This window comes from Phoxinus phoxinus, assembly GCF_949152265.1.
Source record: "Phoxinus phoxinus genome assembly, chromosome: 24".
NCBI lineage: Eukaryota > Metazoa > Chordata > Actinopteri > Cypriniformes > Leuciscidae > Phoxinus > Phoxinus phoxinus.
The window spans coordinates 1051888-1066887 of NC_136899.1; the positions used below are offsets into that span (position 1 = coordinate 1051888).

The window sequence follows — 15000 nt, forward strand, 5'->3', positions numbered from 1 at the left end:
GAATGAATGATTCAATGACAAATACAAAATTTAACAGTCATATCACGGCATATATGTATTGCAGTGATGTGTTTTTGAGTGGCCTGTAAATGGTAAATGACCTTTCATGACCTTCAGATCAACCCTCACCGCGTGACGTGGGCCAAGAAGAGATGTGCGGTGATCAGTCAGGAGATCTTCAGCTCGTGTCACTCAGAAGTGCCGTACCAGCAGTACTACGACTGGTGTGTCTTTGACGCCTGCGGGTGAGAGACCGAGACCGGAAGTCAGAGTGAGATTCATCATATGCTTGTGCGTGTGCTCATGTCTGGTGTTGACAGGTGTGACTCTGGCGGCGACTGTGAGTGTCTGTGTACGGCTGTGGCGGCGTATGCAGAGGAGTGTAACCGCAGAGGAGTGTATGTGCGCTGGAGGTCACAGGGACTCTGCCGTGAGTCAACTCACCTTTATTTATATTACAATACAGATTATTTCAGAGCAGCAGGAAAATAACAATCAGGAAATAATCAGGAAAACAATGCAACAAAGTTTATTTCTAGAAGAAAATAGCGCCATAGTCCAGCTTAAGTTCAGTGATTAAAATGTGTATTAATAATGACCCACCACAAAACCATGGGTCACATGGGTCAATTTTCTGAAATTGAGATTTATACTTTGTAACGAGGTTCAATGTGAAAATGCAGGGAAGGAAGAAGACAGGGGTCGGCGTGGCTGGGACACTCGTTTATTTTAAGTCCAAAGTTCAAAAAGAAAAGTGCGCACAGAGCGCGTCCACTATGCGTTCAGCACAGCAAAAATAAATCATAAATCCAGATTCTCTCAATGTGAATTCTCTCAGTCTCAGCAGCAGCAGACGAGGTCCCAGTCCAACTCTCTCTCTCACTCTCTCAATCCCGCCGGCTTATATCCGGTCTCTCCACGCCAATTACTGCAATCAGACACAGGTGTTCATCATCTGCACTTGACCTACTTACTCACCGCTCGGCTCCCTTCTCTCTCTCCCGCTACAGACTTCGCAAAACCACGCCCCCCTCGCCACATACCCCCACCGCCCGACTCAGGCCGGGGAGCCATCCGGCCTGCAGCCTCCCCCCCCCTCCTCCTGGAGAGAAAGTCGGCTACAGCCATCTGTACACCCGGCCTGTGGATCACCTGGAACTTAAAAGGCTGTAAAGCTAGATACCAACGAGTGATCCGCGCGTTGGTATCCTTCATGCGGTGGAGCCACTGCAGGGGAGCGTGGTCCGAACAGAGGGTGAACTCCCGCCCCAGGAGGTAATAGCGGAGGGTGAGAACAGCCCATCTGATGGCCAAACACTCCTTCTCTATGGTGCTGTACATCGTCTCTCTCTTAGAGAGCTTTCGACTGATGTACAGCACCGGCCGCTCTTCACCCTCCACCTCCTGGGACAGGACCGCTCCCATCCCTCTGTCCGACGCGTCCGTCTGTAGGATAAAAGGGAGAGAAAAGTCAGGAGCATGCAAGAGCGGTCCGCCACACAGAGCAGCCTTTATCTGAGTAAAAGCCTGCTGACACTGCTCCGTCCACTGAACCGTATCTGGCACTTCCTTTTTAGTTAGATCAGTCAGCGGGCTAGCGAGGTCCGAATAGTTAGGTACAAACCTTCTGTAATATCCCGCCAGCCCCAGAAACTGTCTAACCTCCTTTTTGGTCTTAGGTCTTGGACAGGTCGCAACTGCTGCTGTCTTGTCAATTTGGGGACGCACCTGTCCATGACCCAAGTGGAAGCCCAGATATCTAACTTCCACACGCCCAACTGCACACTTCTTTGGGTTGGCCGTGAGCCCAGCTCTCCTCAGCGTCTTCAGGACAGCCCGCAAATGCTGCATATGACGCTGCCAATCCCCACTATAGATGATAATATCATCCAAGTAGGCAGCGGCATATGCAGCATGCGGCCGGAGAATTCTGTCCATCAGACGCTGAAAGGTCGCCGGTGCCCCGAACAAGCCGAAAGGAAGAGTAACAAATTGGTGTAATCCAAACGGCGTTGTGAAAGCTGTTTTTTCTTTGGACATAGGAGATAAGGGGATCTGCCAATATCCCTTTGTTAAATCCAGTGTCGAGTAAAATCGAGCAGTACCTAGCCGATCAAGCAATTCGTCAACCCTTGGCATTGGATAAGCGTCGAATTTCGACACAGCATTCACCTTACGATAGTCCACACAGAACCGGATCGAGCCGTCGGTTTTAGGTACTAAAACTATCGGGCTCGCCCAATCACTGTTGGACTCTTCTATTACTCCCATGTCTAGCATTGCCTCTAATTCGCTTTGAACCACCTTTTTTTTGTGTTCCGGCAAGCGATACGGGCGGCTGCGTACAACCACGCCCGGCTCGGTCTCAACGTGGTGCTGAATGAGGTCTGTTCGACCAGGCAGGGGTGAGAACACATCAGCAAACTCTGCTTGTAATTTTTTTACATCAGCGAGCTGGGAGGGTGAGAGGTGGTCTCCACCAGGGGCCAGGGCGAGGGATTGAGTTTTGAAACTCGCCTCTGGACCGAGATCCTCCTCTCCGCTCACCACCGTCGCCAGCATCACTGATTCTACCTCAGACCATTTTTTTAACAGGTTGAGGTGATATACTTGATGTGCTCCACCCCTATCTGTTCGAATTACCTCATAGTTGAGATCCCCAATTCGCCGTGTGACCTCGAAGGGTCCTTGCCACTTGGCGAGTAACTTTGAACTAGAAGTAGGGAGTAATACAAGCACTTTATCTCCCGGTGAAAATTGACGAAGTTTAGCCCCCCTGTTGTACAGCCGACTCTGTTTGTCCTGTGCCTGCAACAAATTCTCCATTGACAGCCGCCCCAACGTGTGGAGTTTTGTTCTCAGATCCAGGACATACTGAATTTCGTTTTTACTAGTAGAAGGTCCGTCCTCCCAAGTCTCCCTAAGGACGTCCAACACCCCACGGGGCTGACGTCCATAGAGAAGCTCGAAGGGGGAAAACCCCGTGGAGGCTTGCGGGACCTCCCGTACAGCGAACAAGAGGGGTTCTAACCACTTATCCCAATTTTTGGCGTCTTCCTGTACGAACTTTCGAATCATGGTTTTCAACGTGCGGTTAAACCGTTCGACCAGTCCGTCCGTTTGTGGGTGATAGACGCTGGTTCGAATCGATTTAATGCCCAATAATTCATAAAGTTCGCGAATTGTACGTGACATAAACGCCGTGCCTTGGTCGGTGAGAATCTCTTTCGGGATTCCCACCCGGGAGATTAGTTGAAACAGTGCGCTCGCAACACTCTTTGCGGAAATGGTGCGAAGCGGCACTGCTTCAGGATACCGCGTTGCATAATCCACCAGGACTAGAGCAAAGCGGTGTCCCCGTGCTGACCGTTCTAATGGGCCGATGAGGTCCATACCAATTCGCTCGAAGGGGACCTGCATTAACGGCAGCGGGCACAACGGTGCTTTTGGGTTGGCCGGTGGATTCACCAACTGACATTCGCGACAAGACGCGCACCACTTGCGCACATTCTCGTGAATGCCCGGCCAGAAAAACCGGGCCATGAGACGGTTAAGTGTCGCTGCTTGTCCTAAATGCCCAGCCATTGGATTACAGTGAGCCGCCTGAAAAAGCATTTCCCGGCGGCTTTTAGGTACTAATAACTGAGTTGTATCCTGTTTTGATTGGGCGTCTTGGGTCACCCGATACAACTTATCTTTTATAATTGTGAAATAAGGATAGGAGAGTGGTTGGTCAGGGGGGAGAAGCTGGCCGTCGATAGAACGGACCTGATCAAAAGCATGTTTCAGCGTTTCATCCTGAGACTGCTCCAGGGGAAAATCATCGCGCTCCGTAAGGATGATTCTTTCCAGAGCGCTCTGTTCCCCTGAACCAGCTCCCAGAGATCCCGTGTCAGCTTCGCCCACCTGAGCAACCGCCTCCTTCCTCTTGTCTCTTTTTGACCAAGAGGCATCCGCACACAAAACCCCCAATAATTCATTAAATGCTGGCCAATTGGTACCCAAAATTAGCGGATGCCGGAGATGCGGATTAATTGCCACCTCCACTCTATGCTTTTGTCCCCTGAATTGAATTTCCACAGGCATTATCGGATACTTCATCACCTCCCCGTGCACACACCGTACCTTAACCATGCGGCTGTTATCCAATGCCCTAGGTTGAATCAGGCTTTGATGGATGGAGGTTTGGTTACAACCTGAATCCACCAAAGCCTGAAATGTACCCCCCTTGATACTTACTGGTATCTGGTACAGGCCAGCCTGATCGGGGGCAGCTTGTGGCGCATCGGGGACCCGGATCAGCGTCCCCACCTCCATCACTGGACACCGATCAATAAAGTGACCCGGATCCCCACAGCGCCAACATACCGGCCCAGACTTTCCCGCCGCCCTAGTGGCAGGAAGCAGGTCAAGAGATTGGCGTGGAGCGAGCGGTGGAGCAGCCGGTGAAGTGAAGGGTCCAGTAGGGAAGCCCCCTCCCCTGGGAGGAGCCCTGGGCAGTGGCACTGGATCCGCTGACGTCCCTGTTCTCCATCGGGGAGCTGGCCTTGGCATAAGCCCCACACGAGACCTGGGAGGAGGGACAGGTTTAGAGAGGGGACATGAGAGAGAGGGGGAAGAGAGAGAGAGAGAGAGAGAAGCAGATGGCAGGGGTTCGCCGACCCCTGGGCACGCCACCATCTGATCCTCCGCCAGCTGGATGGCCTGGTTCAGCGACGTCGGGCGGTGGCACTGGACCCACTGCGCGGTCTTCCTCGGAAGCCGCGCCACGAACTGCTCCAGTACCACTCGGTCGATGATTCCCTCGACGTCGCTTCCGTCGGCCATCAGCCATTTGCGGCATGAGTCCCGGAGCTGTTGTGCCATGATGAAGGGCCGGCCGGACTCTTCGAGGCTCAGGGTCCTGAACCTCTGGCGATGTTGTTCTGGGGTCCGGCCGACCCGCTGGAGGATTGCACGTTTCAGATCTTTATAGTCCAGGAGGTTCGGGACTGGCAGTTGGTGTGCGGCTACTTGTGCTTCTCCGGAAAGCAGAGGGATGAGCCGCATTGGCCAGTCCTCGGAGGGCCATCCCCGGTCCTCCGCGGACCTCTCGAAGAGATCTATGAACGCCTCCGGGTCATCCTGGGGTCCCATTTTGTTGAGGGGCAACGGCAAAGTTGAATCCTTAACAGGGGAGGGGATGGCCCGAACCTCCCGGTCTACCCAGCTCCGGAACAGCTCGCGGTCTTCATGTTGAGCTCGGAGGAGCGCTTCAAATCTCCTGTCCTGCTCCTCCTTAATAGTCAGCAGATGTTGGTGCTGGTCCTGGTGAAGACCGGCGAGCGATGTTATAATGTCCGCAAACGGCGAGGCTGGCGGGGTCTGCATGGCGGCGGCGCTCTTCTTCCCTCCCGGGTTTCGGCACCAGTGTAACGAGGTTCAATGTGAAAATGCAGGGAAGGAAGAAGACAGGGGTCGGCGTGGCTGGGACACTCGTTTATTTTAAGTCCAAAGTTCAAAAAGAAAAGTGCGCACAGAGCGCGTCCACTATGCGTTCAGCACAGCAAAAATAAATCATAAATCCAGATTCTCTCAATGTGAATTCTCTCAGTCTCAGCAGCAGCAGACGAGGTCCCAGTCCAACTCTCTCTCTCACTCTCTCAATCCCGCCGGCTTATATCCGGTCTCTCCACGCCAATTACTGCAATCAGACACAGGTGTTCATCATCTGCACTTGACCTACTTACTCACCGCTCGGCTCCCTCCTCTCTCTCCCGCTACAGACTTCGCAAAACCACGCCCCCCTCGCCACATACTTCATCTGAAGCTGAGTAAATAATCTCTCCACTGATGTGTGGTGTGTTAGGATAGGACAATATTTGGTCGAGACACAACTATTGAAAATCTGGAATCTGAGGAGCAAAAAAATCTAAACATTGAGAAAATCTCCTTTAAAGTTGTGCATTTATGTTCACGATTGTGCTGCATTCACTCACAAAAATACATGTTTTATATATTTACGGTAGGACATTTACTAAATATCTTCATGAACATGATCTTAATATCCTCATGATTTTTGGCATAAAAGAAAAATGGATAATTTTGACCCATACGATGTATAGTTGCTATTGCCACAGATATACCCGTGCGGCTCCAGACTGGGTTTGGGATCCAGGGTCACATGTTAGTTAATTTATCTAAACAGCTGCCCTGGAGTAAACAGTGATGTCATCGTCCAGCTCAGTTCAGTTCTTATATAATGATGTCAGTGAAGGAGATCAAATAAAATAGTTGAATATTAAATGTTAAATGACCCCAACTAAGCAAGCAAAAAGCCAAAGGCGAAGGCGACAGTGGAACCAAAACTCAATCAGGTGAAAATGGAAACAGTCGCTCAGTTCCTCTGGCCAACGAACCAACAGTGTATGATTATGATTATGATTATGATTATGATTCAGGCAGCATTACAGGCCAGAAGTCAGATTGGGATCAGAACATTCAGAATATTATCCAGTTCCATCTGGTTGAAGAGTTGGAGACGAGTTTGGTGAGGATCTGAGATGGTGTAAGTTAGTGGAGGCGGGGCTCATTTGCATATTCATAGAACCGCGTATATACTAAATGAGGCAAGGGTGTCGAGTTACATTCAAGATATTTTAAAGCATGACAAAATAAATTTTAAGGAAAAACTTGTCAAAATGTCATTTTGGTGAGTTTTAAGGGTTTGTTGAGGATCATACGGCCCGGATCCGGCTGACTACATGAGTCTGCTCATTGAGATATTATTCGTGTATGTAAACGTGTGTCCTGTTGTGTCCGCAGCGCTGCAGTGTGAGAACGGGCTGGTTTATGAGGCCTGTGGTTCGGCCTGTTCTCCGGCGTGTCCCGGCACTCCTTCCCTCTCGGACTCCCTGTGCCGAAGCCTCTCCTGTGTGGAGGGATGTTTCTGTCCTCACGGCACCGTTCGGCACGGTAACAAAAATGTGTTTTTTTTATTCACCACACTTCTGTAAACATGCACTAGACAGATGCGTCTCGGTCCGACTCCAAAACCGCAGCGCTCGCGTTTGAATTATGTGTGTAGGCATTCTTCAGTTTGCAATAGAGGGTGTGTGTGACGTCACCGTCGGCTGGACTGAGCGGCATCATTAGTTTTCAGTGTGAATGCGGTGAATAACACACACACATCTAAAGAGAAAGCGCTTTGAGATCGACTGTACAACTATATTTGACCAGAAGTCTGAGGTGTATTTGTACAGACGGCTGAAAGCTGCAGAACAGAGAAGCAAATGATCGCTGTAATTCACAGAAACAACTGGATCCAGAGAAAGGAGGATTTGCAGTTATTATTGTGTGTCCATATGCAGAACTCAGGGGTAAAATCAAACCCTATATATTATATTGACAACTCATCAGTTAAATATTTACCATCGTATATTCTGCGTAGTTTTTAAATAAACACTGACAAGTTTTAGTGCTGGATGATATGATGATATATAGGCTAAAGCATTGATATAAGTGATCACATGGATCTAGACTGATATTGTATTTATATAAAGCGTTCACAGGATAATTAGCTTTATGTATTTCCCCGGCGTGGAAATCAGTCTCATATTAATGTCAGGAAACACGATTTCTGTCGATATCCACGATCACTGGATCTCTGGTGAGTTGTAAGAAACACTATATCGAGTTTTCTCAGTTTCCTCTATTAAATCCAGTCACGCATGACGTCAATGCAAACCCTCTATAGTTACTCGAGTGATTATAGTGTGTATCACGCCGGCCGTCTGATGGTGATGTGTGTGTCTCGTCGGCAGGTGACGTGTGTATTCCTCCGTCTCAGTGTCCATGTGAGTGGGACGGGTCTTTATTCCCTGCAGGAGCGGCTGTCACTCAACACTGTCAGAACTGGTCAGTTCAGAGAATCATTGTATTATATTAGTTAAATTATTATGTGTTAAATAATCTTTTACGTTTATGTTGCGGGTCAAATTGACCCTATTTCAATGCAGTTGATGAAAAATCACACTATGAAAAACAAAAACAAAAAAATCAAGCAAAAACAGTAAATCTTTAATATTAATACTTCTTGAACATTACACACCAAAAATAAACATGAGAACAAATTATTTTCAAAACTGTATATAATGCTTTTTTAGCCATTGAAAATCATAAATTGTAACTATTTTTTTAATTTAAAATGTAAAAGGCTGCAGACATTGCGTATGGCTATGAGTGTAATATTCCTCATAAATATCTACATATATGATAGTGTTTTGATAGAAAAAATCAGTTTGAATAAGGAAAGCGATATCTTTGTCATAGAGTCCTTTCAATAGTTAAAGCTACCGCAGTCATTGCATCCGCTGCACTTTATTTCTACCATTTTCAGTTTATTTATCTATTTACCTTTTTTAGAATTTGAAAGATAATAAAGATTATTACAAATAGTCACGATTCTTTGATAAGAGAGATCTCTGATTGTAGTCCTTGAAAAGTCCAAAAAAAGCTTTTCTTACTCAGCATTTTTGTCTTGATTGCAGTTCAAATATCCACAAATTCTTAAATAAAGATGGATTTACTAAAGTAGTAAAATACCATAAGATATTATGTCTTGTTTTCTGGGGGAAAATATCTAAAGTGATTTTCTGTTTGAATTAACATTATTGGTCTTAACCTATTGGCAGATAATTTATTTTGCTTGTTTTAAGCAAAAACTCACTTTATTTTACGAGTCCAGGCCAAGATATAATATATTATAACATTTTACTCATAGTAAATGCTTCTTGATTTAATAATTTGTAGATATTTGGACTGGAAACAAGACAAAAATACTGAGTAAGAAACTCTTTTTTTGCGGTGAAATTTTTACAGTATCCGTACGAACCCTGTATTTACTATTTTTCGTCTGATTGAGAGTAAAGTCGTGCTGTGCTCTCCAGCTCTTGTTCTGCCGGAGCGTGGCGCTGTGCTGGATCTCCGTGTCCTCCTCCGTCTCCCTGCGAGGACTCTGAGTTTCGCTGCTCCGCTGGATCTCAGCGCTGTATTCCCTCCGTCTGGCTCTGTGATAATGAAGACGACTGCGGAGACGGTTCTGACGAGGTCTGTCCGTTCACGTGTCCGCCGGGCCGGTTCCGCTGCTCCACTGGAGCCTGTCTGCCGCTGGACCTCCGGTGTAACGGGCATCCCGACTGCGCTGACCAATCAGACGAGGACTTCTGTGAGCCGAACACACCAGAGCCCGGCTGTCCCGATGGAGAGTTCAGGTGTGCTAACGGACACTGTCTGCCGGTGAGGAAACTCTGCGATGGGAGGCTGGATTGTGGATTTGCTGATGATTCTGATGAGTACGGTATGTTTGTTTATGTCTAGGTGAGTTAAAGGGATAGTTCGCCCAAAAGTGAAAATTAGCCCATGATTTACTCAGCCTCATCCTAGGTGTATATGACATTATTCTTTCAGACAAACACAATCAGAGTTATATTAGAAAATGTCCTGGCTCTTCCAAGCTTTATAATGTCAGTGAATGGACGTTTCTGTTTTTAAGTTTGTAAAAGTGCATCTATCATCATAAAAGTGCATCTATCATCATAAAAGTGCATCTATCATCACAAAAGTGCATCTGTCCATCATAAAAGTGCATTTATCATCACATAAGTGAATCTCCCCATCATAAAAGTGCATTTATCATCACAAAAGTGCATCTGTCCATCATAAAAGTGCATCTATCATCATAAAAGTGCATCTATCCATCATAAAAGTGCATCTGTCCGTCATAAAAGTGCATCTATCATCATAAAAGTGCATCTGTCATCATAAAAGTGCATCTGTCCGTCATAAAAGTGCATCTGTCCATCATAAAAGTGCATCTGTCATCATAAAAGTGCATCTGTCATCATAAAAGTGCATCTGTCATCATAAAAGTGCATCTGTCATCATAAAAGTGCATCTGTCATCATAAAAGTGCATCTGTCATCATAAAAGTGCATCTATCATCATAAAAGTGCATCTATCATCATAAAAGTGCATCTGTCCATCATAAAAGTGCATCTATCATCACAAAAGTGCATCTGTCCATCACAAAAGTGCATCTATCCGTCATAAAAGTGCATCTATCATCATAAAAATGCATCTATCCGTCATAAAAGTGCATCTGTCCGTCATAAAAGTGCATCTGTCCGTCATAAAAGTGCATCTATCATCATAAAAGTGTTTTTTTATTAAGTTTAATAAAGCACAATTTAAATGAACTGATCCAGACTTTAGGCCCCACAGCCATTACATATTTAAAACAGTAATATCCTATACTAAACCTAAACTAATCCTGACAAACTATAGTTTACATATTTGGTGACTGATTTTCAAAATAAATTACAGAGGAGCCGTAATTTATCAATAATTGTCATATTTTGCATGTCAGTACAGCATGGTAAACGTTCTGGACTGATGGTGTGTGTGTGTGTGTGTGTGTGTGTGTGTGTGTGTTCAGACTGTGGTGCCGTGTGCCGGCCGGACGAGTTCCTCTGTTCCTCGGGCCGGTGTGTTCTACATCTGCATCGCTGCGACGGTCACGACGACTGCGGAGACTACAGCGACGAGAGAGAGTGTGTGTGTGCGCTCGGAGAGCTCCAGTGTCCCGGAGATCAGTGTGTGTCCGCAGAGAGAGTGTGTGACGGTCACAGGGACTGTCCCTCCGGCGTCGACGAGCTCATCTGTCCCGTCAAAGGTAAGAAAGCAGGATGCACCAATATGAACATTTTGCCCGATACCGATAACCGATAATTCTTTATATTAAGAAAGCCGATAACCGATATATTGGCCGATAAATCTAAATCTAAAATTTTATATGATTTTTGAGAGCCTGATTACATAAACAAAAGTCTCACAATTAAAAGCCATCATTCTCATTATAATTTTATGTAGCCGATATAACAGAAATTTTTAAATTTCACTATATTTTCCCTTTTTGAAGTGATTCCAATCATATTTCAAGCAATTTAAAACCACCATGTTGAACATCTGAAGCGTCTCAGCTGAAGGAAATAATACATTATTTATCAGCTTTAATATGTCGGCCAAATTTTCTTATCATGCCGATAACGATAACATTATAAATTAACATATATCGGCCAATACCGATATGGTGGCGGATATATCGTGCATATGAAAGATTATAAAACATGATCTGTGAGCTGTTCACGTTGCATAGATGTCATAAGCACAGAATAATGGTGATGTGGTTTCAGGGTGCAGTCAGTTTGAGTTCGGGTGTACGAGTGGTCAGTGTGTGCCGATCGCGTGGCGCTGTGACGGAGAGACCGACTGCCTGGACGGGAGCGATGAGAAACCGTGTTCCCGCACCTGTCAACCGGACCAGTTCCTCTGCCAGACCGGAGACCAGTGTGTCCAGCACCAGCATCTGTGTGACGGGACGGCCCACTGCAGAGACGCCTCAGACGAGAGCCTGGACAACTGCGGTAAGAGCTCACGTGTCCTTAATGAGGTGCAGTTCCTCCACTGGCCACTAGAGGCCGGCTCCAGAAGAGACTCAGTCCCATAGACCCGCATGTTAAAATGCCCAACTTTACAGCAGAATAAAACATGTTTACAGTCTGGTCCAAAAAGTGGTTTTCGTCTATATAGCTAATTTTGCCCTTCATGAAGACTGTGACGGGGGTGCATTTTTTTATAACTCATTAGTTTAAATAATATTAAGCCTTAAAGTTCTGCATAATTAAGGGCGTGGCCACTTGAGTGACAGGTGGATTGCCACTGATGTCACTCCTAGCCGTTTGTCTGCTGTGTGTTAGCGTCACGTCACCTCAGCTAATCCGCCTCGCTGCACATTTCGTTTATCCAGGAGTGACGCGCTAACAAGATGGCGACGGCTAGCTCCGCCCACTTTGGGCTTCAAAAACGCTCTTCACTTTTTTTTACAGTCTATGTGTTCGACGCCTCATTTCTCGCCGTATAATTACTGAGAGTGGTGTAAACCACACTGACATGCAGAAGCCAGGGTTTTGTTTGAGTGTATTCATATGTATTCCTCATTCTCACCAGGTTCCTCACGGATTCCTCCCTGTCTGGACAGTTTCTCGTGTGATAATCGCACATGTGTGAACATTTCACGAGTGTGTAACGGGATTCCCGACTGCCCTAAAGGAGAGGACGAGATACTCTGCGGTTCGTTTCTGATAACATCTTCCCTTCACACTGAATTCAGTATTTATGCTGTACGCACAATAGCACAACAAAACCCGAATGAATGAAGATCTGATCCGCTTTCAACAGTGTTTCTCAGAAATCGCTCACTGCACCTTTAAAGTAGCAGACAGCAAACCTGCAGTGCTTATAATAAACAGAGGAGAACAGAACGATATTGGTGTGGACATTAATGTAGTTTTGGTTATCTTTATATTTAAATTGTGCTTTATTCTCTCTCTCTAGATAAAGTGATGCCCTCCACAGCGCCCCCTAGTGAGGGAAACACCAGTCGCGTCTGTCCCGAGTTCACCTGTGCGGATGGATCCTGTGTTCCCTTCAACACGGTACTGGTTCTGATCCGTCAAGTCACTTTTAATAATATAGATCTTTTCTCAATACAGATTGTATCAAAGCAGCTTCACAGTGATAACATGAAAATAATACAAGAAGTTTGTTTCTAGAAGAAAATGTTGTCATCGTCCACCTTAAGTAAGGCAGATCAGTAATACATCTGTGTGAAATCAATGTTGACAGGTTTATTTCTGTTTATGCATCGCCTTCTAGAATCAGAGTCAATTTTTAATGTCATACTTACAATAATTCTCTTCTGCTCACCAAGGCTGCATTTATTTGATTAAAAATACTACAACGTCAAAAAACAGTAATATTGTGAAATATTATCAGAATGTAAATCATCAGTTCTCTATGTGAATATATAGTAAAGTATAATTTATTCCTGTGAATTTTCAGCATCATTACTCCAGTCTTCAGAGTCACATGATCCTTCAGAAATCAGTGTAATATGATGATCTGATGATCAAGACACATTTATGAATATTATCAGTGTTGATAACAGTTATTTACATTTTTATTTCAGGATTCTTTGATGAATAGAAAAAAACAGCATTTATCTGAAATAGAAAGTTTTTGTAACATTAAACACTACCGTTCAAAAGTTTAGGGTCAGTAAGAATTTTTATTTAATTTTTTGGGGGAAATTAACATACTTTTATTATTCAAGGATGAATAAAATGGTTCAAAAGTGACAGTAAAGACATTTATAATGTTACAAAGATTCTATTTTAAATAAATGCTGTTCTTTTGAACTTTCTATTCATCAAAGAAAACAGTTTTTTTTACTATTTTCAACACTGATAATAATCATAAATGTGTCTTGATCTTGATTTCTGAAGGGTCATGTGACACTGAAGACTGGAGTAATGATGCTGAAAATTCACAGGAATAATTTACATTTTAAAATATATTAAAATATTTTTTTTTGTATTTTTAATCAAATAAATGCAGCATTTGTAAGCAATAGAGACTTCTTTTAAAAACATAAAAATTCTTACCGATCCCAAACTTTGGTCTTGTAGTGTATAAATAAATACGTTTAATAACATTTAAGTTTCTATTTGCCGGAGAGTGTTGAATGTTGTGATGTGATCAGTGTGTGTTGTTGCAGTTGTGTAACGGCGCAGCAGACTGTGTGTGGGACGGGTCCGATGAGACGGGCTGTGGTGTTTGGGGCCCCTGGGGCCCCTGGAGCCCCTGTAGCCGGAGCTGTGGATCCGGGACCGTGCGCCGACAGAGACGCTGCACCCCAGAGGATTCAGACGGACACTGTAGAGGAGAGACGACACAACGACAGCAGTGTTACTCCACCGCCTGCCCGGGTACAACACACTCTCAGCAAATTACACCGTAACATTAGTTTGAAACCAGGCTTTCGGGACATCGGCTTGACTTAATTCTCCTCTAAACCACTAGATGCACTTTCCTAAACATCCACGCTTTACAGTGCACGTGGAAAATTGGCTTATCCTTGAACCAAAGTTGATTCTGCACTAAGCATTTCTAATAATTAAAGTTGAAAACTGCATCCCTTAAAATTCATCTTTGATCTCCAAAATTACATATTTAAGTGTTTTTTCCTTAAAATAGCCTTAATATATCTTGAATGTAACTCAACACCCTTGCCTCATTTAGTATGCGCGGTGCTATGAATATGCAAATGAGCCCCGTCTCCACTCACTCACACGCCACACGTTGATCTGATTGGTTACAAGGTAGTGTGTGACGTCAGAAACACCAGCGATTTCAAACCGTGTTTTTGAGACTGTCTTTGGTTCACTGCAGTTTTAAGCAGAAAATACTCAGCAATGCTGTCCACTTATGAACTTACACATGGTGTGTGTTAAAGCAGATTAATAACACCACATACACACATAAACTACATTAAAAGATTATGTAGAAAATGAGAATTTATGAAATGACCAATTATATTTTGAGATGTATCGGAGTCGGACATTTAATCGCAAAATCCTTCCAGTGCACAGAAACGCTCACTCCATAAAAACTCCCATAATGCTCAGTGAAAACCAAGGAGCATCGATGCCATTTACAGTTCTGGAGCTCGAAAGTTAAATCACACAAGATGTGGATTGTGAGATGAAAAAAACAAACCGTATTTTAATTATATTCCAGAATAAGCATATTAATATACAAGTATTGAACTTATTGAATCAATATGAATTAATTGATGGCTGAAGTGTTGAACGTTTATGTAATAAAAAAAATATTTATCATAATGTACTCTAAATAACATTTAAAAAAATGTCATAAAAAAGCTCTGCCGTTGTTCATAAACACCAGTGACGCTGAACATACGTGTCCCTGAGTTTGTGCACATGATATACTCACGGACTAGGGAGTTTTCTTTCTTGCAGTTGTATTAATAATTGTAAGATTTTGAGTTTGTGGTTCTGTCCAACAGTGGATGGCTACTGGCTGCCGTGGGTCACATGGTCG

The 15000-nt window shown here is 44.6% G+C and overlaps 2 protein-coding genes across 2 annotated transcripts in view; one reads left to right on the forward strand and one right to left on the reverse strand.

Annotated features, from left to right (window-relative positions):
- The window catches only part of sspo (SCO-spondin), a gene marked incomplete at its 5' end in the record, with an annotated part of 129056 nt that overhangs the window by 29616 nt on the left and 84440 nt on the right, over window positions 1-15000 (forward strand). Inside the window, 11 exon segments of the mRNA XM_079601793.1 lie at window positions 118-245; window positions 321-430; window positions 6805-6954; window positions 7803-7896; window positions 8928-9337; window positions 10475-10711; window positions 11232-11462; window positions 12046-12168; window positions 12433-12533; window positions 13655-13865; window positions 14966-15000. The exon segment at window positions 14966-15000 is cut by the window's right edge and continues 118 nt beyond it. Coding sequence (XP_079457919.1) covers window positions 118-245; window positions 321-430; window positions 6805-6954; window positions 7803-7896; window positions 8928-9337; window positions 10475-10711; window positions 11232-11462; window positions 12046-12168; window positions 12433-12533; window positions 13655-13865; window positions 14966-15000 — 1830 coding nt within the window.
- Window positions 729-5679, reverse strand: LOC306992729 (uncharacterized protein). Its single transcript, XM_079601886.1, has 2 exons — window positions 4240-5679; window positions 729-928 (listed from the first exon to the last, which is right to left on the reverse strand). The coding sequence occupies exons 1-2, from the start codon at window positions 5368-5370 to the stop codon at window positions 926-928; spliced, it is 1134 nt and encodes a 377-aa protein (XP_079458012.1). The 5' UTR covers window positions 5371-5679; the 3' UTR covers window positions 729-925.

Bases quoted from the DNA above. Each gene is read 5' to 3' on its own strand.
- LOC306992729 (XM_079601886.1), bottom strand. From the start codon at position 5,370: ATGCAGACCCCGCCAGCCTCGCCGTTTGCGGACATTATAACATCGCTC.